The sequence below is a fragment of the Corvus moneduloides genome, chromosome 32, assembly GCF_009650955.1.
Source record: "Corvus moneduloides isolate bCorMon1 chromosome 32, bCorMon1.pri, whole genome shotgun sequence".
Lineage (NCBI taxonomy): Eukaryota > Metazoa > Chordata > Aves > Passeriformes > Corvidae > Corvus > Corvus moneduloides.
In genome coordinates this window covers 406,855-427,740 of record NC_045507.1, presented here as the reverse complement: position 1 = coordinate 427,740, position 20,886 = coordinate 406,855, and the positions used below count along the sequence as shown (strand labels likewise).

The 20,886-nt window shown below is 65.9% G+C and overlaps 3 protein-coding genes across 4 annotated transcripts; 2 read left to right on the top strand and 1 right to left on the bottom strand.

Moving 5' to 3' along the window:
• CC2D1A (coiled-coil and C2 domain containing 1A) lies at window positions 1-8,189 on the top strand. The gene is made up of 29 exons (XM_032094481.1): window positions 1-93; window positions 458-532; window positions 699-846; window positions 936-1,042; window positions 1,127-1,189; window positions 1,268-1,399; window positions 1,833-2,144; window positions 2,236-2,290; window positions 2,397-2,486; window positions 2,570-2,700; window positions 2,968-3,040; window positions 3,127-3,269; window positions 3,370-3,451; window positions 3,534-3,706; window positions 3,922-4,044; window positions 4,297-4,355; window positions 4,489-4,605; window positions 4,692-4,765; window positions 4,873-4,931; window positions 5,055-5,106; window positions 5,199-5,298; window positions 5,781-5,871; window positions 6,073-6,207; window positions 6,292-6,344; window positions 6,552-6,615; window positions 6,709-6,835; window positions 6,920-7,022; window positions 7,443-7,490; window positions 7,578-8,189. Exons 2-29 carry the CDS (start codon window positions 482-484, stop codon window positions 7,768-7,770), a joined length of 2,958 nt encoding a protein of 985 aa, XP_031950372.1. The 5' UTR covers window positions 1-93; window positions 458-481; the 3' UTR covers window positions 7,771-8,189.
• Window positions 8,190-8,407: 218 nt separating this feature from the next.
• DCAF15 (DDB1 and CUL4 associated factor 15) lies at window positions 8,408-13,042 on the top strand. Of its 2 annotated transcripts, none has more exons than XM_032094558.1 (13): window positions 8,408-8,551; window positions 9,191-9,288; window positions 9,697-9,832; window positions 9,904-10,010; window positions 10,088-10,224; window positions 10,411-10,581; window positions 10,671-11,111; window positions 11,187-11,278; window positions 11,374-11,502; window positions 11,756-11,841; window positions 11,909-12,013; window positions 12,473-12,582; window positions 12,886-13,042. In XM_032094558.1, the coding sequence occupies exons 1-13, from the start codon at window positions 8,423-8,425 to the stop codon at window positions 12,939-12,941; spliced, it is 1,797 nt and encodes a 598-aa protein (XP_031950449.1). In that variant the 5' UTR covers window positions 8,408-8,422; the 3' UTR covers window positions 12,942-13,042. The 2 variants fall into 2 exon arrangements, with proteins under 2 accessions (XP_031950449.1, XP_031950448.1); XM_032094557.1 differs by having other exon boundaries at window positions 12,467-12,582.
• A 547-nt stretch (window positions 13,043-13,589) lies between these two features.
• RFX1 (regulatory factor X1) lies at window positions 13,590-19,942 on the bottom strand. Its single transcript, XM_032094506.1, is given in 21 exon segments — window positions 13,590-14,032; window positions 14,238-14,283; window positions 14,493-14,646; window positions 14,824-15,032; window positions 15,213-15,362; window positions 15,664-15,761; window positions 16,011-16,162; window positions 16,460-16,548; window positions 16,627-16,745; window positions 16,838-16,892; window positions 16,894-16,954; window positions 17,032-17,151; window positions 17,353-17,534; window positions 18,005-18,055; window positions 18,057-18,121; window positions 18,124-18,210; window positions 18,213-18,331; window positions 18,424-18,512; window positions 19,092-19,180; window positions 19,312-19,521; window positions 19,899-19,942. Coding segments are annotated over 20 exon segments (2,322 nt in total). The 5' UTR covers window positions 19,514-19,521; window positions 19,899-19,942; the 3' UTR covers window positions 13,590-13,847.
• Between the last annotated feature and the right edge of the window lie 944 nt (window positions 19,943-20,886).

Here is a 20,886-nt window from a genome sequence, read left to right as displayed (position 1 = left end):
CGAGACGCAACCGCAGGGGATTTTGCGACAGCGGCTTTTGCGACGGCGGTGCTGTAAAGCGCGGGGTGTTGACAGCGGCCGACGGAGCAGGAAGTGAGTGAGGAAAACGGGGAGCAGCGGGGATAAACCGGGATCAACCGGGATCAACCGGGATCACCCGGGATCGCCGGGGTCACCGGGATCGGGGGGTGAGGGGCAGCGGAGCACCGGCGGAGAGCTGGGGGGTGACGGCGCGTTGTGGGGTGCTCTGGGAGGGGGGGAAAGGGGCGACTGGGCCTTGTGGGGCGCGGCCGGGGGTGTGGCGGCGGGGCCTTGTGAGGAGCGGGGGGGACACCAGGATCTTTTGGGGGACTCTGAGGCAGGTTGGGACCTTGAAGGGAGCTCGGAGGGGCTGGCGGGAGGCTCCGGGAGTCGGGGGCTCGGCTCAGGGCCGGGATCCCCACGTATTCCCCCCCAGCTCGGCCCGACGGGACACGGAGCCATGAGCCGAGCGCGGAGGGTCCCGGGCCGGGGGGCCGCCATGGCCAGGCAGGTGCGTGTGATCCCTGGGATCCCCCTCCTCCCCTCCATGGGCTCCTGGAAATCCCCTCTCCGCTCCACCGCTTTCGGGGATCCCCTGCTCTGGATCTGGGGGGGATCCCTTCCTCCGGATCCCGGGATCCCCTCGCTCCCCCCTCAGCACTGTCGCCCCGCCTCAGATGGGGCTGCTGGCAGATCCCGGCGCGGGGGGAAGCCCGGGGGATCCCGGCGGTGACGGGGACGCGGCGCTGGAGGCTGAGCTGCTGCTGCTGCTGCGGGGCCGGGAGGCGCCGGAGGGGGGCGAACCGCCCCCGCCCCCCCAGCAAGGTAAATCCCCCTTCCCTTGCCTAGAGCTCCCCGAACGGGGGTCAGCTTGCCCCCCCAAATGGGTTTGTGACCCTCCTGTCCGCCCACAGATCTGGCAGCAGTCGAGGCCCTGGCCCAGCTCTGCCTCCGGGATCCCCTGGAGGAGGAGGAAGAGGAGGAAGGGGAGGAAGAGCTGGAGAACGAGGAGGAGCTGCTGGTGAGGGGGGACCGGGGGGGTCCCGAGCCTGGAAAAGGGGATCCCTGCCCCAAGCAAGAGCTGATTCCTGGGATCCCTGAGCAGGCAGAGCTGCAGGAGGTGCTCGAGGAGGGGTCTGGGAGCGTGGCTGCAGCGGAGACCCCACAGGTATGGCCTGGGTGACCCCAGCCCCGATCCTGGGGTCGATCCTGGCAGGGCTATCCCAGTGATCCAGTGTTCCCGTAGGAGCCCACGGATGCCGGGGCGCTCCTGGCTGAGCTGTCGGAGCGTGCAGAGCTCTACCGGGCGGCCCTCAGGAACGCCGCGGCAGAAAACGGGAACGGGGCCCGGCTCCGGCGCCTCCAGCGTGGCCTCAAGGTGAGTCTGAACCCCTGGAATTGGGGCTTTGGCCATTCTGGCCAGACCCGATCCCTCTGCCTTTAAAACCCTTGGAATAACCTTGAGTTCGTGCTGTTTTTCCTAGTATTGAGCAGCTTGTCCCAATTCTGAACCCTGTTTTACCCAGTTTTTCCTGAATCTGCACAGCTTTATCCTGTTTTTTCCATTTTTGAGCCGAGTTTTATTTCACTTTTCCCAGTCCTGACCAGTTTCATTCCAGTGAAATTCCCTTGCGTTCAATCCATTTGTTTCATTCCATTCCATCCATTCTCTTTCATTCAATTCTGAGCCCTGTTTTATCCCATTTTCTGATTACAGATCCCTGTTTAATACCATTCTTCCCAGCTCTCCCCCCATTTCACCCCATTCCTCCAGATTTTCACCATTTCCCCCCATTCCCCTTTGCCCTCAGACCCTGGAGCAGATGCTGGAATCCATCCGGAGTGGGAAGCAGATCGACAAGGCTGAGATTCCGCCCCCGGTGGCTCTGGGGAAGGGTGGGGTGGCCCCCGTGCCGCCGCCCTCCGTGAGCCCTGAGCCCCAAGCGCAGCCCCCTGCCCCTCCACAGCCCCCCCCAGCCCCTGATCCCTGCCCAGATCCCTGCCCAGATCCCGGCTCAGTGCCAGCGCTCCGGGTGCGGCTCCAGGAGCTGCAGAAGGAAGCGCTGGCGGCCAAACGCTGCGGGGACACGGCCACGGCCCTTGGGCACTACCGGGCAGCCAAGGTAAGCCCAGGATTCCTGGAATCTCCCCATATCCCTCCGTTTCTGGGCCCTGCTGCCATGCCCGAATTCCCGTTTTCCCATGGTTTTCCAGAGGCTGGAGGCGCAGCTGGAGGCGCTGGGGCAAGGCCAAGTTCCGCCAGCCCCTGGTGAGACCCCGATCCTGACGGGAAAAGTTTGAGCTCCCGTTTTGGGGGATAAACACCCCAGGGGTCCTGCTGGTCCTGGTGGGATCTGGCTGCTCCCTTCCTGCAGATCCACAGCCGGAGGAGCCAAAGGCTCCACTCCTGAGGGATTCACCGACGAGGGATCCACCGGGCACCAGCCCAGCCCCTCCCGCCACAGGTCAGCCCCGGTCACTCCCTGGGGAGGGGGAACAGGGAGGAAAAGGGGGATTTTCTAGGATTTTCCCATTTTTCCCACCCCAGAGCCACCCCGGGCACCACGGGACGTGCGGGAGGCGCTGGAGCAGCGCATGGAGCGGTACCGGGTGGCCGCAGCCCAGGCCAAGGACAGCGGGGACGGGAGGAAGGCGCGGATGCACGAGAGGATCGTCAAGGTGGGAGAGCCCAGTCCCAGAACAGCGATCCCGATCCGGGCGCAGCGATCCCAATCCCAGCACAGTGATCCCAGTCCAAGCACAGTGATCCCAGTCCTGCCCTGGGGGAAACCCTGTCCCGGTGTTTCCGATCCCAGAACAGTCATCCCGGTGCCACCGTGGTGATCCTCACAATGACACCAGTCCCTCTGTGGTGCTCCCAGTCTGGCCCCAGGGCTCCCAGTCCCCCTCTGGATGCCCCCTGACACCCCTGTGCCCCCCCCCCAGCAATACCAGGCTGCCATCCGTGCTCACAGCGCTGGCAAAGCTGTGGATCTCTCGGAGCTGCCGGTTCCCCCAGGTATGTTCCCGGTTCCTAACTCACGGTAGGGGGGGACAATGGGACCAGGAACCTCCCATTCCCACCGGGATTCCCCCCTTTTCCAGGCTTCCCCCCCATTCAGGGCACAGAGATTGCATCGGAGCCAAGCATTTCTGGGATGCTGGAGGCGGCCTTGAGGCTGGCGGGGCCGGAGGAGGAGGAAAAGGAGGAGGAGGAAGAGGAAGGGGGGGGCACCAAGGGGGCCAAGGTGGGATTTGGGGGTCCTGGGAATTTGTCGGGGCAGGACCCCGAGTGGGACATTTCCAATGATTCTTACCAACACCATCATCCCACCGCTCCCGGTCCAGCCCAGTGCTCCCTGTGGGCCCCCTCCCAAACAGCCACCGCCCCCACGGAATTCCCAAACAGCTCCCAAACCTGCTGGAAAAGGTACAGGAGGGAGTGGGGGCGGGGGCGGCGGGGTGGGTGGGGGCACCGTGACCCCCGTTTGGGACGTGCCTCCCTCTCCCAGCCCAGCAGCAGCTGGAGTTCCTGGAGCTGCGGCGGAGGCAGCTGGCGCAGGCTGCGCTCCGGGCCAAGCGCCGCAATGACCTGGAGGGGGCCAAGCTGCTGCTGCGCCGGGCCAAAGGCATTGAGGGGCTCATTGGGGCCGCCCGGGGCGGGCTCCCCGTGGACATTGCCCAGGTGAGGGGACGATCCATGTGTCCGGTCATGGATGCTGTCCCGGATCCCATCATGGATCCCATCCCATCCCTCCGTGTGCCCTGTATCCTGTCCAAGCTCTCATCCCAGCTCTCATCCCACACTGAATCCCACCCTGTCTCAAATCCCATCCCAGCTCCTGTCCCCTCAAGGATCTCACCCCTCGGATCCCACGGGATCCCAAATCCCTGCCGCAGGTCCCGGAGGTGCCTCTGGATGGGGCTGAGTTCGAACTGGGGCCAGGCCGGGGGGTCCCAATGCCCCCCGAGGCCGCCAAGACCTTCCTGCAGCTGGCGGGGGCCCTGCGGAGGCAGCACCAGGTGGGAACCACCAAAAAAGGGGGAGTAACCCCAAAAAACAGGGTAGTATTCCAAAAACTGGGGGAGTATCCCCAGGAATTGAGGAGACTTGGGAGCACCCCAAAGAGGGGGGGCTCCAGGATACCGGATGGATGTGGAAAACTTCTTTCTCTTCCTCCTTTTCTTCTTCCTCCTCTTTTTCCTTTTTTGCCTTCTTCCTCGTTCTTCCTCCTCCTCCTTCTCCTTTCCCTCCCGTTCCCGTTGTTCCCCCAGATGTGTCTCACCTATTCCCGACAATTCGCTCAGCTGGGGAACATCTCAGAGACCACCAGGTGAGGTCTGGGGGGAGGGGAGATGGGATCTTCCTCCTCCCTTGAGGAAGAGGAGGCTGATCCTGGGGGGGGGTAATCCCGATGCCGGGGGGAAGGGGGGGGGGGAGTCACCTGTCCAGGTGTGTCCCCCCAGGTGTGAGGCGCTGGCCGAGGAGTGCCGGCGGCATATGGAGACCCTGCGGAGGGAGCACAGCCGGGGGGGGCCCCCCCCGAAACCCCGCTATGAGCAGAGAACCTTCAGTGTTGTCAAGTGAGGGGGGGGCTCACCCGGGTGGGGGGGGGTTTCACCTGGGGGGGGTCTTACAGGCTCCCCTGTTGCCCCCTCCTCCCCTGCAGGATGTTCCCGGAGCTGAGCAGCAGCGACCTGGAGCTGGGAATAGAGAGAGGGATCGGTCTCCCCGTGCCGCCAGGTGAGAGACTGGGTGAACTGGGAATGGGGGATGGGGAGCTGGGAACAGGGACCGGGGCAGGTGCGGCTGCCGGGCCCCTGCACACCTGGTGCCCTGTGTCCCCCCAGGCGTGGCCCCCGGTGACCTGGACACCTTCGTGCGCTTTGAGTTCCCCCACCCCAGTGCGGTGAGTGGCACCCCCAGTGACCCCCCCTGTGTCCCCCCCCCGCTGTGTCCCCAGTGGCCCCTCGGGTCCCCTGGGATCCCCCATATTTCCCCCCCCCCGGTGTCCCTGATTCCCCCCCTACAGGAGGAGGCACAGCGGGACAAGACCAACGTCGTCAAAAACACGGATTGTCCTGGTAAATCCTGGGAATTGGGGGGGTGGGGGGGTTGTCACCAGGGCTGGGATGTCCCTGAGGGATTATCATTGACTCTCTTCTCCCCTCCCCAGAATTCCGGGCGCGGTTCCGGCTGCGGCTGCTCCGGGGGCACCGGGGGCTGCGCAGGCTCCTGAGCTCCCGCGGGATTAAGTTCGAGGTGACCCAGAAAGGGTACGGGGGTGACTTTGGGGAGAGGGAGGAGGGAATAACGTGGGAAACCTCCTGGAAAACCCCGTAGGAAGTATGGGAGATGTAGGAAATAACTGAGGAGATGACATGGAAAATATGGAAGATACAGAAAATAGGAAAAGTGGCATAGGAAATGTGGAAAGTACAGAAAACAGGGAAAACGGCGCAGGAAATGTGAAAAATACAGTGGGAAATGCAGAAAATATGGAAAATAACACAGAAAATACATAAAATAGCACAGGAAAGAGAAAGCACAGAGAAAGACATAGAAAACGGGGAACATGAGCTGGAAAATCCACACGTGTCCGGGTAAAGAGGTGCCAGAGGGGGTGGAAGGTGACTCTGAAGTGCAGCAATTCCCGATTTCTTCGGGACGTTCGTAGGGCAGGGACTCGTAACCCCCCCCCTGCTGTCGGGATCCCGGCTGGATCCAGGCGATCCCGACCCCTCGGCCTGATCCGCAGGGGGCTGTTCCGGCCGGAGCGGGCTCTGGGTTCCGCACAGCTGCGGCTCGAGGGGCTGGAAGGGGCCTGTGAACTCCGGGAGCAGCTGCAGGTGAGGGGGCTTCCCAGGCATTCCCGATCCCGACGCTTCCTGGTGGTCCCAGATGTGCCTCCCTTTTGATCCCGGTGCTTCCCAGTGTTCCCCACTTCCACAGGACATTCCCACCCCCAGCATTCCCACCGTTCCCCATCCCCCAGGCTCATTCCCGCTCCCTCCATCCCCACTGTTGGTGCTATTCCCGGTGTTCTGCAGCTGCTGGACGGGCGGCGCCAGACGGGCGGGCAGCTGGAGGTGTGGGTGCGGATCCGGGAGCCGCTGGGAGCGCAGCGGCAGCTGGAGCCGCGCTCCGAGCGCTGGCTGGTGCTGGAGCCGGGAGCCGAGGCCACGGTGAGTACCGGGAACCCGCCGGGATCCCCTGGGATCGGCCGGAGGCCGTCAGCCTGGGTTAAATAACCCAGAACTCCTGCTCAGGTCGCCGTTCCCAAACCGTCTGTGGCGGCCCCGAAAAAGGACCCGAGCAACAGGTGAGGGCTGGGGAGGACTTGGAATTCCACAGGGAATTCCAGGGGCAGGTTATTATGGGGGAAGAATTGGCACGGGAATTGGGGGTGGAAAGCTCTGGGACCCCCCTATTCCTCTCCCCCAATGTCCCAGGGCCGAACTGTGTTTTTCAGGGGTCTCCCCCCCCCCTCTTTTTATCATGTCCCCCCCTCCCTGGTCCCCCTTCCCAGGTCCGTCCCGACATTCCCAAGCCTCAGCCTGCTGCTGTTTGACCGGGAGCGGCTGGAGCGGAAGGTGAGAGGGAGGTGGTGGCGCTTTGGGGGGACAGGGAAGCCCAGGGACCCCCCGGGGATGCTGTGACCCCCCTGTTTGTCCCCCCCTTCTCAGATGGTGCCGTTTGGCCGCGCGGGGTGCCCGGTGCCCCCCGAGCTGCGGCAGCAGCACCAGGATCTGCTCCGGCGCATCCAGGGACTGCGGACACGTCTGCAGGGGGGGGACCCCCGCTTCCGCACGGGTGAGGGGGGGCTTGGGCTGCCCCGTGCCCCAAAAGCCTCGTTTATCTTGGTTTTTCCCAGTGTATCCCTGTGTGTTATCCCAGTGTATCCTGTTTTTTCCCGGTTCCAGAGTACACGGAGCACCTGGAGCGGCACCTGCGGCTCTACACGGAAGCTGCGCGGCGCCTCGGCACCCAGGGAGAGCGGGTGAGCCCTGAAATCGGGAACCCTGTACCGGGGGGACACCCCCAGACCCTCCTCGACACCCCCAAATCCTGGTGGTCTCACACCAGAAATCCTGGACTCCCCCCAAACCTTGGGACCTCCCAGTTCCTGATTCCCCCCCAACCCTGGTGTCTCCCAAATTTCTGGTGCCCCTCCTCGAAATCCTGGGATCCCCCAAACCCTGGAGACTCCCAAGTCTGGTGATCCCCCCAGTTCTTTGTACCCTCTCAATTTGTCCCCCCCCTCTCAATTCCTGTTGCCCCCCCACCCTGGTGACCCTCAAATTCCTGATGTGACCCCTAAACTCCTGGTGCCTCCCCAACCCTGATGGCCCCTAATTCCTGCTGTCCCCCATCCCTCTGGGTGCTATTTTGCCCCCCCCCACCGATTCCCCCCCTGCAGGAGGCAGCCAAAGAGGCTCTGTACAAGCGGAACCTGGTGGAGAGCGAGGTGAGGACCCCGGGGGGTGGAATTTGGGGGTTCCCCAGCCCCCCTTACCCCCTGCCACCCCTCCCTCATCCCCCTCTTCTCTTCCAGCTCCAAAAGCTCCGTGGATGAGTCCCCCCCGCCTTGCCTCCCCTTCTGGGGCTGGGACCACGCAGGGTTTTGGGGAGCTCAGAGGACCTCTCCCCCTGCTTTGGGAGGGGCTCTGGGAACACCCCCCCCCATCCCCACTGTGACAATCACAGGGATCAGAGCTGCTACATCTCCCCCGACGCCCCCGGGGTGACACTGACTTCCCTCAATGACAGGGTGACACTGACCCCCCTCCCCGCCCCCCTTTCTTAATGACAGGGTGATTCCAACCCCTCCCAATGACAGGGTGACACTGACCCCCCTCCGGTGAGGGGTGATTCCAACCCCTCCCAATGACAGGGTGACACTGACCCCCCTCCGGTGAGGGGTGATTCCAACCCCTCCCAATGACAGGGTGACACTGGCTCCTCCCCCCCCGGGGGTCCCCGTGTCCCCCCAAGCACTTTTTCCCCCACCCCCCGTGTCCCCCCACCAAAGCGGATGCCCCCCAAGTGCCTGTAGGGGAGGGGCTGTTCCGAGCGCTCTCACAAATTATAAAAGTTTTTAAGAAGTAAAACGCGGATTTTGGTGTCCCCGAGCTGTCGATCACAGCTGGGGCCCTGCCCTCGCCGCTCCCTCGTCTCCATGGCAACCCCGCCAGAACGGACGGGCGCGGACAGCAGCCAATCGCATTGCGGCCGCCTCATTCCCATTGGTCATATTGCCGCGTGGGGGCGGGGGGCGCTGGGATTGACGGGTGAGCCAGCCAATCAGGTGCTCGTGCGTTGCGCCGGCGGCCACTGGGAGCGCGGTGTGGGCGGGGCGGCGGCGGCGTGCGGCGCGCCGGAAGCGGCCGGTCTGGGAAAATGGCGCCGAGCTCGAAAGCGGAGCGGGGCGGCCCTGGGGGGAAACGGGGGGCGGCGGGGGGGGCTGGGCCCGGCGCCGCGCCCCGAGGCCGCCGCGAGCACCTCGTGAGGCAGCTCGACCGCGTCCGGGTGAGAGGGGGGGGCTGAGGGGACGGGGTGGGGGGTGGAAACTGAGGGAGGGGGTTCTGAGGGGGCCCTGAGGTGGGTCGTAGGTCTCTGTGAGGGGACGTTGAGGGAGGAACGGGGGGACTGAGGGGATCCTGATCGGGGACATGGCGGGGGACCCTGCGGGAGGAAGCGGGGGCTCTGAGGAGGCCCTGAAGGTGCCCTGAGTTGGGGGGGTCCTGTGTGGTAGCTGAGGGGTCGGGGGTTCGGGGGGAGCCATAGTCTGGGGGGTGTTCTCTGAGGGATTGGAGGTCACGGGCTGAGGGGCTGCAGGGACCCCCCCCGTGCCCCCCCAGCTCAGGGGGCAGCTCCCCCCGGCTGTGGGGGGTGTTGGGGTGTTCGGGGGCCTCTGACCCACCAGTGCCTCCCCAGCTCAGCTCTGCCCTGGCTCTTGAAGGGTATTGGGAGATTTTGGGAGGGTTTTGGGGGTTCGGGGGTCCGTGTCCCCCCAGTTTGGTGGGCAGCTCCTCCCGGCTGTGAGGGTCTTTGGGGAGTGCTAGGGGGGTCCTTGACCGTCCCGTGGCCCCCCAACTCAGCTCTCTTCCCACCTGTGGGGGCTATTGGGGGATGCTGGGGGGTCCCTGACTCCCCCGTGCCCCCCAGCTCAGTGGGCAGCTCTCCCCCCGGCTGTTCCGAAAGCTTCCGCCGCGCGTCTGCGTCACCCTCAAGAGCATCGTGGACGAGGAGTTTCTGTGGGCGGGGTGAGGGGGACCCCAACTCTGTGGGGGCCCTGGGGTGATCCTTGTTGTGTGTGTTCCCCACCTGCCATGTCCATTGTCCTCCCATTCCGTCCGTCTTCATCATCTCCCTGCTCCCATCTTTATGTCCCCATGACTGCCTGTCCCCCCATTCCCATGTCCATCTGTCCCCACCCCTATGTCCCTATGTCCGTCTGTCCCATCGTCCCTTTCTTTGCCTGTGTCCGTGTCCCCCGTTGCCATGTCCCTGTGGCTGTCACTGCAGCCATGTGTCTTTCCATTCCTGTGTCCCTGTCCCTAACTCTTTGTCACTTTGTGTCTGTCACTGTGTCCATGTGTCCCTTCATACTTATGTCCCTGTCCCCAAGCCTGTGTTCTCATGTCCCGCCACGTCCCCTCATGTCCCCCCAGCCACATCTTCCTGGGCTTCTCCAAGTGTGGCCGCTACGTCCTGTCCTACACCAGCAGCTCTGGGGACGATGACTTCTCCTTCTACCTGTACCACCTGTACTGGTGGGAGTTCAACGTGCACAGCAAGCTGCGCCTGGTAGGGGTACCCCTGGGGACACCGCTGGGGACACCGCTGGGGAACCCCTGCCCACTCATGGCCCTCCCCAGGTGCGCCAGGTGCGGCTGTTCCAGGACGAGGAGATCTACAGTGACCTTTACCTGACCGTGTGCGAGTGGCCGGGGGACAGCGACAAGGTCATCGTCTTCGGCTTCAAGTGGGTGGCACCCTGTGACCCCTCCCACGTCCCTGCCCAGCCCCTGGTGACCCCTTGATCCCCCCCGTGCCCCCCAGCACGCGCTCGGCCCCGGGGCTGCAGGTGAACATGATGCTCATGAGCGACGAGAACCACCGGGACATCTACGTGAGCGCCGTGGCCGTGCCCCCACCACGGCACTGCCCTGCCTGCCGCCGGGCCCCCGCACCCCCCGGTGAGACCCCGACCCCCCCCCCGGCCCTCTGGCCCCGGCTGAGGGGGGTCCCTGTGCCCACCTCAGCCTCGGACTGGCCGTTCCCATGCTGAGCAGCAAGTCGGGGTTTTTTGGCAGGGGGTCGGGGGGAATGTTTGGGGCTTCCCAAGTCCAGGGTGCCCCCCCCTGACCCCTCCACACCCCCAGGTGAGGCACCCCCCGCCTGCCTGCGCCACGGCTTCCTGCTGCACACCAAGTTCCAGGTGGTGTATCCGTTCCCCACCTTCCAGCCGGCATTCCAGCTGCGCAAGGACCACGTCGTGTTGCTCAACACCAGCTTCTCCCTTGTGGCCTGTGCCATCGCTGTGCACCCCGCAGGTACCCCCGGGTACCCCCCGGCATCCCCTGATCCCCCCCAGGACCCTCCAGAGCCCCCCAGGCCCCCCTGACCCCCGCACCCCCCACAGGCGACAGCAGCTCCCGACAGATCCTCTACGAGCGCCGGAACGTTCCAGACCCCAACCGGAGGGGGGAAAACGCCCCCCCCCAACCCCTCGAGGAGCTGGAGGGGGCTGGGGGGGCCCCCCCGGCCGCACAGACCCCCCTGGGACCCCCCCAAACCCCAGACCTCCCCCCTGCACTCCCCTCCCCAGCCGTGGCCAAGGCCAAGGAGTTCGTGGCCGACCTGTTCCGGAGGGCTCAGGGTGCTGGGGGAGGGCCCGGGGGGGCTCACGGCGATGGGGGAGATGATCCCCCGCCCTCCCCCCGCGGGCTGCCCCCCGAGACCACCCCCCCAGCCCCCGGCAGCCCCCTGGGGGAGTCGCATCCTCCCGGGACCTCCCCCGAGCCTGGCTACGTCAACTACACCAAACTGCGCTATGTGCTGGAGCCCGGGGAGCCCCCCGAGGGTGAGTGGGGAGCTGGGGGTGCCCCCTGGAGTCCCCCCACTATTGGGGTGACCCCTGACCCCTTCCCCCCACCAGACCTAGAGGACGACAAGATCTCGCTGCCCTTCGTGGTGACTGACCTGAGTGGCCGCAGCCTGAGGCCGCTGCGGGACCGAGCCAAGGCCCAGGTGGGGCTCAGGGGGCCCCCCAGATCCACAAGGACCCCCCAGGAACCCGCGTGGGGGGGCGGGCAGAGCCGCGGTGACCCCCCGGGCCCCCCCAGGGGCAGTACCTGACGGTAGAGCAGCTCACGCTGGACTTCGAGTACGTCATTAATGAGGTGATTCGCAACGACGCCGCCTGGTCCCGCCAGTTCTGTTCCTTCAGCGACTACGACATCGTCATCCTCGAGGTGCTGGGACCACCAGAGCTCCCTGAGCCCCCCCAGAGCCCCCAGAACCCTGGGATACCCCAAATTCCTGGTGCCCCCCATGCCAGCTTCTCTGTGTCCTGTGCCACCCCTGTGCATCCCAATGGTGCGGGACCCCAAACACCCCCTGGGATACTCCCCGAAAACCCACCTAGGCCTTGCCCAGACCCCCATGGGATCCCCCTGAATGGTGGGGTCACCCTCACCCTTCTCCCCCCCCATTCTGTGCCCCCAGGTGTGCCCGGAGACCAACCAGGTGGTGATCAACATCGGGCTGCTGCTGCTGGCCTTCCCCTCCCCCGACGAGGAGGGGCAGCTCCGGTGAGAGGGGTGGGGGGGTCCCGAAGCCCCCCAGAACCCTCTCGGGTGCTCACTCCCCCCTTCCCAGACCCAGGACGTACCACACGAGCCTCAAGGTCGCCTGGGACCTCAACAGTGGCACCTTCACCACCGTGGGTGTCGGGGACCTCACCGAGGTCAAGGGGCAGACCAGGTGAGGAGGGGGTGATTTTGGGGTGTTTTGAGTGGCTGGGAGGGGGCTTAGGGGAGTCTGGGGGTGATTTGGGGGTCTCTCACAGGGGGGTTTTGGGGAGCTGGGGTGGATTTGGATGGGCCATGGGCGAGTTTGAGGTCTCGAGGAAGGTTTGGAGGGTCTGGGGGGGTGATTTGGGGAGTCTGGGGGTGATTTGTGGTGCTCAGGTGGGTTTGGGGGGGCTGGTTCCATTCTGGGGGTGCCGGGTGAGGCCCCCCTGCAGCAGTTTGTGGAACTGGAAGGGCTCAGGGACCCCCCCCCCCAAACCTCCCCAAGCCCCCTTCGGCAGCGACTGCACTTGGGGTGCCCCAAATGCTGCAGGGCCACAGTGCCCGTGGGGACTCCAGGGTGCCCTTTGGGGGGTCTGGGGGGGGGCCGAGGGGCCTCCCCAGCCCCCCCAACCCACCGTGGCAGCGGCAGCGTGTGGAGCTCGTACCGCAAGGGCTGCGTGGACACCGTGATGCGCTGGCTCGTCCCCGAGGGGCCCGGCCGCGGCGTGCACAGGATGACCAACGAGGCCCTGCACAAGGGTGGGGGTCTGGAGGGCTGGGGGGGAGTTCTGGGGGGGGGGGCTACCTGGAGGGGCTGGGGGCATCCTGGGGTGGTCAGAGGAGAGTCCTGGAGGAGTCTGGGGCGACCAGGGGGGCCCCGGGGGAGGTCTGAGGGTTCCTGGGACAGTCCCAGGGGTGTCCAAGGGAGGTGGGTAGGGATCTGGGAGTTCCCAGGGGGGCTGGGGCAGTCTGGGGCCATCCTGGGAGGGGGAGTTGAGGGGGTTGGTGCCTGGGTTTGGGGGTCCTGCCCCTCCCCATCGCTGCTTTTCCTCCCCCCGCCAGGCTGTTCCCTGAAGGTTCTGGCGGACAACGAGCGCTACACCTGGATCGTGCTGTGACAGCGGCACCGCTCCTGGCCATGGACACAGACCTGAGCCCCCGCTTTGGGGCCCTTTGTTTTCTTTTTTTTTTTGATTTTCATTTCTGTTTTGTTGGTTTTTTTTTTTCCTTCTTTTGCCATTCAGTGTTTTATCAGGGTGGGGAGGGGTCCCTCGGATCTCCAACCCCCCCTCCCCAAAATAAAATTCCCATTTCCATTTTGGCACTTCAGTTCACTGGGATTTGGGGCTCGTTCTGGGCTTTTGAGGGCAGGTTTTGGGCTGGGATTTGGGGATTTTCAGTTTGGATTTGGGGTGAATCTGGGATTTGCCCCCCTGGCACAGGCAGGGCCGGGTGAACACCGCAGTTGGTTTTTATTCCTTTTACAAAGAAGCTACAAAAGGTAAAAAACAGCGTCTGCAAGGAGGGGGAGGGGCGGGGGGCACGGTGGGGGGGCAGGGGGGACCCCAACTCACCCCCAGGACCCCCCCCCCCCCCCCAAATTCCAGGTTTGGCTTAATTTCCACACGGGCGGCCACGGACACGGCCCCTCCCCCCGGGGGGGCACAAAGCACAAAATGATCGAAAACGCCAAAATCTAATACGGGGGGGGGAGGGGCGAAGCGCGGGGGGGCCGGGGGGGCCGCGACATGCGGGGGGAGGGGGCGTAAGGCAGCGGGGGAGGGGGGTTGGCACTGCAGGGGGGAGGGGGGCAGCGGCCTGGGGTCCCCGTGGTCTTTGTTCACCTCCCCCCTCGGGCTTCCCCTTCCTCCCCCCCCAAAGGATCCCCATCCCCCCCGGGGGGAGGGGCCATCCCCAAGTCCTGCGGGTCCCTTCCCCCCCCCCGGGGGGACCGGGGGGGCTTTGGCACGGTCCCGGCGTCACTTAAGGCACATTGTCCCCCCCGGGGGGGGCGCGGGGGGGGCTCAGCTCGAGGGCAGGGCCTGCACGAAGAGCCCGCGGGGGTCGGCACGGGGCAGCTTGGCCGGGGGAGGGTCCAGGGGGGGCTCCAGGGGGGGCTCCAGGGCATCGGGGGGCCCCTCGCCACCCCCCAACCCCAGCTCAGCTGGCAGCTCCTCATCGCTCTCCTCCTCCTCCTCCTCCTCCTCGTCTGGGTGGGAGGAACAGTGTGGGGAGGGGGTTGGGGGAAGGGTGGCCCTCCCCCCAAAAACCAGTGATGGTGGGGGGCTGCCATCAGTAGTTCCAGAATTGAATCTCCCAATTAACATGCCACCCCAAAATAAACCCCTGCCCCAGAATTAACTGCCCCCCCCACCATTGCTGGGAGTGTGCAGGGATGGGGGGGTGTCACGCACCTTTGTCAGGGTCCTGCGAGTTCAGGGAGCTCGTTAGGTTGGCAAACTGGGGAGAGGGGGAGGAAAGGAGGAGGGGGGGTCAAGTTTGGGAATGTTTCAGGGGTGTTGGGGGTCACCCCCCCATAACCCCTCTAAAAGCTGCCCTGTGCCCATGACACTGATGAGGCACTGATCTGCTCCCCCAGGTGATCCAGGTGAGGCCGCAAACCTGCCCTGAGCCCCCCGTGCCCCCCCACGTGCCCCCCCTATGCCCACCTCGCCCATGACGGCGATGGGGCAGGTGCCCCGGGCCCGTGCCACACGCTGCTCCACCAGGTAGTACATGTACTCGTCGTACAGCAGCCGGATCAAGTGGAAGGAGCCGAAGCTGGCAGCACTGCGCAGGGTCAGGTCCCGGATCACCATGGAGCTGGGGGGGCACAGCCGGTCAGCGGGTCTGGGGGCCAGGGGGCCATGCAGGAGGGTGATGGGGGCATTGGGGGGGTTCTGGATGGTCAGGGGCTTCCAGGAGGGAGGGAGGATTGGGAGTGGGCGGGGGAGGTTGAGACATGTGTGGGATTTGAGGTGGTTTCTGGGGGTCCTTCACCTGTAGAAGGACCACTTGAGCAGGAAGAGCTTGGCGGCACGGGGCAGCCCGGGGGTGCCCAGGTGCGGGCGCAGGACACGGCCGACGACGGCGTCCAGCCAGGCCGCCCACTGCTCCAGTGAGTGCTGCTGCCCCAGCGTGGCCTTGAAATCCTGCTCCAGGCGCTGCACCACCCGCGCCTCGCAGCGGCACACCCAGGCCGCCTGCTCCTGTGGGACGGGGCACGGGATGGAACCGGGAATGTCAGGATGAACCTCAAGACCACCCCCAGCCCCGCTCCAGGCACTGCACACCCAGGCCGCTGCTCCTGGGAGATTGAGGGAGGAGCCCACGGATCCAGGGATGGAGCAGACCCAGTCTCCCCCAGCCCCATTTGGGGTCCCCCCCACCTGGACGTTGGCGAAGTCGACGCGGTTGAGGTCGCTGAGCATTTGGCTGATCTGGGCCGTGTTCTGGAGCACGGCTCGCGCCGCCTGTGCCAGGTGGTTCAGGGACGTGTAGCGCCGCAGGGTCTGCGCGAAGGCCCCAGCCGCTGCTGCCTGCGGGGGAACTGCGGGCTCGGGAGGGCGCCAGGCACCCTCAGAGCCCCCCCCCAGAGCCCCCCCGAGCTTGGCACAGCACCCCAAAACCCTCTGTGACCCACCATGACCCTCTGAAACCCCCAAACCACTCCAGGGTTCCCCCCAGGCCTCCCAAAACCAAGCACAACCCCCCAAACCCCAACACTAAGACTCTCAAACCCTCCATAGACCGCTCACAACCCCACTGTGCTCCCCACGGTCCCCCCCGCAGTCCCTCCAAAACCCCTCCCAAAGCTCCCAGGGACCCCCCAAAGCCCACCTTGACCCGGACCATCTCCTCAGGCATGCTGACCATGGCATTCCCCAACCAGCTCTCCAGGCTCTTGGCAAAATTACGAATTGCCTGAGTCAAGGCACCTGGAAAGAGGAGGCAAAAGAGACATTTGGGGGGCCAGGGAGGCTCATCTGGGGGGCCCTTGAGGGGCCACAAGGAACTTCTGGGGGTCTGGGTGGAGGTTTGGGGGTGCAGATTCTCCCTGGGAGCAGTTAAGTAAAGCTGGATCCGGCCGGAGGGGGTTTCGGGGCTGTGCTGGGTTAGGGAGGTTCCTGGGGGGTTTTGGGGGTCCATGCTGGATTTGTGGGGTTCTGGGGGATTTGGGGGCTCACTGGGGATGGGGCGCAGCACGTCGGGCACCAGGATCTCCACCAGACCCTGGTACAGGGCGTGGTCGCAGTCGCGCACCCAGCGCAGGACGGGCTCGTGCCGGGCCAGCAGCAGCAGCCGCCGTCGGGGCAGGCGCCGCTCCGCCTCCTCCTGCCTGCGGGACGGGGGGCCGGGGTCACCCCAAAACCTGGGGGGACCCCCAGTAGCCCCAGAGCACCCCCATGTCCCACCCCAGCAGCCCCAAAGCCATTTGCACCCCACATCCCGGGGACCCCCAAATCCCAGGGGTCTCAGACACCCCACACCAGGAGGAACCCCCGTGTCCTCAGCACTCCCACACCCACGGACCCCCAAATCCTGCTGTCCCCCATGTCCTCCGGCCTGCCCTGCACCCCCCGGGGTCCCCCCAGCCCGCAGAACCCCCCCTAATTTGGGGGCCCCCTCCACTCACGCCTCGGTCTCGCCGCTGCAGCGCCAGAAGCTTTTCCAGAGCGTCTCCACCAGCGAGAACTGGAGGTTGATCATCACATCCACGATGGCCTTCGGGGGGGGCACAGTGGGGTCAGGGTGGCCCGAATGCGGGGACAGCGTGGTTTTGGGGTTCAGGGGGGTTCCCACCTCGCAGTGCTCCCGGTAGAGCTGCTGGAACACGCGCAGGTCCTCGGCCCCTGCGCCCTCGGGGAGCCCCTTCCCCTGCACGTCGATCTCGGGGAACTCCGGCAGCGTGCGGGAGGCGTCTGAGGGGATCCGGGGGTCAGGGGGGTTCCCCGAAATCGCGGGAGGGGGAAGGAGGGCTGCTTTTTGGGTGCAGAACTGTGGGGGTGCTCACCCAGGAACTGCTGGTACTGCTGCACCTGGGCGCTGATGTCAGGGACGCCGGGGGGGGGCTGGGCCCGATGACACCCCATTGGTGACCCCCCCCTCCACCTTCTGCACGGGTTTGAGGCTGTGGGGGGAGGGAAAAGGGGGAGGGTCAGCGGGGTTTTGTGGGGCTCGGAGAGGGGGGTTCGGGGGACCCCTCACCGTTGTTTCTGGGCAAAGGGCTGCTGGCGCATGGCCAGGTGCTGCTGATCCTCCACGAGCCGCAGCAGCGGCGACCCCGCCTTGATGCGCAGCCCGTAGTAGTGGTACTTCGAATTCCCCCTGAAAACGGGAGGGCCGGAGGGATTTAGGGGACCGGGTCTCCCCGGGGCAGTTCGGGGATCTCCCCTGCGCGGAGGCGGGGGTGCAGGCGTGCGCTGCAATGGCGCCGTGTGACCTGCAGGGGCGCTGTGGCGGCTCCGCTTCCTGCGGGATTTCGGGGTGCTTTTTGGGGGCGATTTTGGGGTTCTTGGGGGCTCTGACCTGGTGCCGAGGCGCCGCGTGCGCAGCCCCATGAACACCGAGCGGATGAGCTTCCCGAAGGAGGCGGCGTTGACGGGCTCCAGCTTGTGGCCCTGGCAATGCAGCAGGTAGTGGCAGTACAGGGCGCTGCGGGGCAAACTCACCCCTTCTGCCGTCTCGTAGTTGTCCAGCAGCCACTGCACCTACGGGGGTCAAGAGGAGGGTCACCTGCACCCCAAAAGCCCCCTCGACCCCGCCCCCAGCACCACACCCACCCCCAGAGCCCCATTCCTCACGGGTTTTGCCCCGAAATACTGAGGGGTGGGAAGAGATTACTGGAGGGTGTTGTTTGTGGGAAAGGGATGTCCCCGAGGCCAAAGCTCCCAATTTTCTTCCCAAAATCTTAGTATTTCCCTCACAAATCTCCATTTCCCCCCCAAATCTCCCACTCCCCCTAAATTTCTCATTTTGCCCGAACTCTCCAATTGACCCCTCAACCCTCCTTTTTTTTTCCTTCCCAAATTCCCTCTTTTCCCCTCCCAAAGCTCCTGATTTCCCCCCAAGCCCCTCAGGCAAAGCCCCCTGCGCCCAAGAGAGTCATGTCCTCTCCTCTCCCCGATCCCCCACCCCCCAAATCCAGGTGTTCCCCCCCCCCCCCATGCCGGGCTCTCACCGTGGCGGGGGAGGCGCGGGTGGTGTGAGCATAGGCCGCGCCCCCCCCCCCCCATGTACCCCCCCTGGATGACGTAGGTGCCTCCGCCGGGAGCCCCGGGGGTCCCGCTGCTGCCTTGAGGGGGGGCGGGGGGGCTCCCCAAAATCTGTCCCCCCGCCACATACATGGGCACGGGGGCGCTGGCGGGGGGGGCCTGCGAGCTGGCCGGGGGGGGGGGGCGGCGGGGGGGGGCTGGGCTGCACCGCAGCCCCCCCGGCCCCCTCGAAGTAGCCCCCCGAGTTCTGCCCAAACAGCGGCGTCTCGGTGAACGGGAACGAGCCCGAGCGGCTGCGGGGGAAGAAGCACAGGATGGAGGGGGGGTCAGTCAGCCCTGGGGACCCCTCCGAGGGGCTGCGGGGGGGGGCTGGGGGGGCACTCACATGGCGCCGGGGGGGTACGAGCCATCCCCCCCCTCCACATAGGACACGGGCGCGGGGAACACGTGCTGCACCGGGGGCAGCTGCTGCACCTGGGGGGGAAAATCACCGGGGGGGGGTCAGCGGGGGGCACCCCCCAACACCCCCCGTCCCCCCCGAACGGCCCCCGCTCACCTCCTGGGGGGGGCCGGGCTTGGGGGCGGCCGTGGCGCTGGGGGCTGGGGAGCGCTGGGGGCACAGGGGGGGCACCCCCGGTTCAGCTCTTGGGGCACTTGGCAACCCCAGTTTAACCCTTTTCAGCACCACTTTTAACCCGTCCCAGACCCATTTTGCCCCGTTCCAGCCCAGTCCACCCCATTTCACCCTTCTTGTTTTCAGTTCTCACCCTTTTCATCCCATTTTGCCCCAGTCCACCCCAGTTTTATTCCAAATTTGTCCCTATTCATCCCCTATCACCTCATCCCACCACCATTCCAGCTCCATTTCTGTGTATTTTGGGCCACTTCAGCTCAATTTTACCCCATTCCAGTCCACTTTAACCCCACTCCCACCCCATTTCTGCCCTTTTTGGACAACTTTATCTAAATTTTACCTGCTTCTTGCCCATTTTAACCACATTTCACCCCACTCCAGTCCCAATTAAGACACAGTTTTCCTCCCGTTTTTCGCACCTGCTGTCCCCCGGGGCTGGGCCCGGGCTGGGGGGGCGCGGGGGGGGCGGGGCTGCCCTCGGCACCCTCCGGGGGCCGCAGCCCCTCTGCTTTGGGGACAAAAACGGCACACTCGGGTCAGACTTTTGCCTTCCCCCCAGTTCTGGGGTCACCCCCAAAAGCAGGGGGTGCAGAGAGGGTGGGTTTTTGGAGCAAACCGCGGCGGTTTTGGGGTGCTCACCCGCCACAGTGACCACGATGAACTGCTGGGGAGGGGGCGCGGGCGCGGGGGGCGCCGGAGGGGGCGCCCCGGGGGCGGTGCCTCCTGGCAGCTCCGCCCCAAAAGGGGCGGTGCCGGCGGGGGGCGGTGCCGAGGCCGGGGGCTGCTGCTGCTGTGACGTCGTCGCAGTCAGTTCAGTGACGTATGAGGGCTGGGTCGCCATGGCGACGGCTGGGGGGGGTGACATCATGGCGATGGGTGAGCGACGTCAGTGCAGCGCTTGACGTCACCGCAGGGAAAAAAGGGGTGATGCCACCCCCGCATGTGACGCCCACCGCGTGACGTCACGACAAGACTCCGCCCCCTGGATGTCCGCAAGTGACGTCACGACTCGCGCGTGACGTCACCGAGCGGGAGGGGGCGTGTCCAGGCGCGACCCGCGTGCCCACATTGGCTCCCGCCCCGCGCCCCGCCTCCCCATTGGCCCGCCCGCCCGCCAATCGCGCGGCGCGCTCAAGCCCCGCCCTCCTCGCCCAGGCCCGCTGCCCCCCCCCCCGCTCCCCCCTTCACCCCCCCGCCGCCATTTTGGCGGCGCCGCTCGGACCCACCTGCCCGCGGCCGCCGCCGGGGCCCCGCGCGGGCTCCGCCTGCCCCCGGTGCCGCGGCTGCTGCTGCCGGCGGGGCCCGACGGAGCGGGGGGCGGCGGCGGCAGGGGCCGGGCCGGGCCGGAGCGCGGTCGCCACGGTGACCGTGGCTATGGCGGCCTCCCTGGTCCCTCACCGGGGCAACTGTTGCTACCCGCCTCGGCGGCGGGCGGGGCCGCCCGCGTCGGTCCCGCCCCTCTCTTCCCATTGGTTTCCAGCCTCCGCCAGCGCGCACTGGTTGGTTAAGTCACTCGTCGCTCCACACAAGCCCCGCCTCTCCCTCGCATCATTGGTTGTTCCGTGCGTCCATCAGCGCTTCCTGAGGGGGACAGGGAAGGTGGGGCCTCGCGGGGAGCTGGCGAAACGCTATTGGCCAGCACGGCTGCCGATCAGCGCGGGGGCGTGATCGCGCCGCGGGCTGTGAGGGCTACCGGGAGATGTGGTCCCTGGCGGCAGAGGCGTCTCTTGACGTCACGGAGGCGTGACGTCATCGCTGGGCTGTTTTCAGGACGTTCCTTCCTAATTGGCGCTACCGGGGGGGTTAATTAGCGCTGTGAGGAGGAGAACGAGGGGTTTAATCGGGGAACGAAACGGGGGTCCCGCCGTGGGGCCATTAGGACCGGGAGGGCCAACATGTGCCTGCGGGAACTCCTGGGCCTTGCTTTCCGCGGGGCGGTACCGGATCTTTAAACGCCTAAAATTGGTCCGTAGGGCTGTGCCGGGTCCGGGCGGGCCACAGGTGAGAGGGGGGGCCCCCAGCGCAGCATCCGGCAATGTCATGGCGGCCGCGCCGCCGAGCACGGTGGGAAACGTAGTCCCGATGTGCGTCACGTGACGTCATGGACCCGCCCACAGAGGGGCGCGGGCTTTGGAGGAGGCGTGGCCATGGGGGGGCGCGGCCGGCGGGAAGAGATGTCACGTGCGCGCGGGTCACGTGTCCTCCGAACGCTTC

Excerpts from the sequence above, each read along its gene's own strand:
- DCAF15 (XM_032094557.1), top strand. The coding sequence starts at position 8,423 with ATGGCGCCGAGCTCGAAAGCGGAGCGGGGCGGCCCTGGGGGGAAACGG. Across the intron at positions 8,552-9,190 it reads GGCAGCTCGACCGCGTCCGG|CTCAGTGGGCAGCTCTCCCC; the intron begins GTGAGAGGGGGG and ends CGTGCCCCCCAG. Across the intron at positions 10,011-10,087 it reads GTCATCGTCTTCGGCTTCAA|CACGCGCTCGGCCCCGGGGC; the intron begins GTGGGTGGCACC and ends CGTGCCCCCCAG.
- CC2D1A (XM_032094481.1), top strand. The coding sequence starts at position 482 with ATGAGCCGAGCGCGGAGGGTCCCGGGCCGGGGGGCCGCCATGGCCAGG. Across the intron at positions 4,045-4,296 it reads CCCTGCGGAGGCAGCACCAG|ATGTGTCTCACCTATTCCCG; the intron begins GTGGGAACCACC and ends TTGTTCCCCCAG. Across the intron at positions 5,872-6,072 it reads AACTCCGGGAGCAGCTGCAG|CTGCTGGACGGGCGGCGCCA; the intron begins GTGAGGGGGCTT and ends GGTGTTCTGCAG.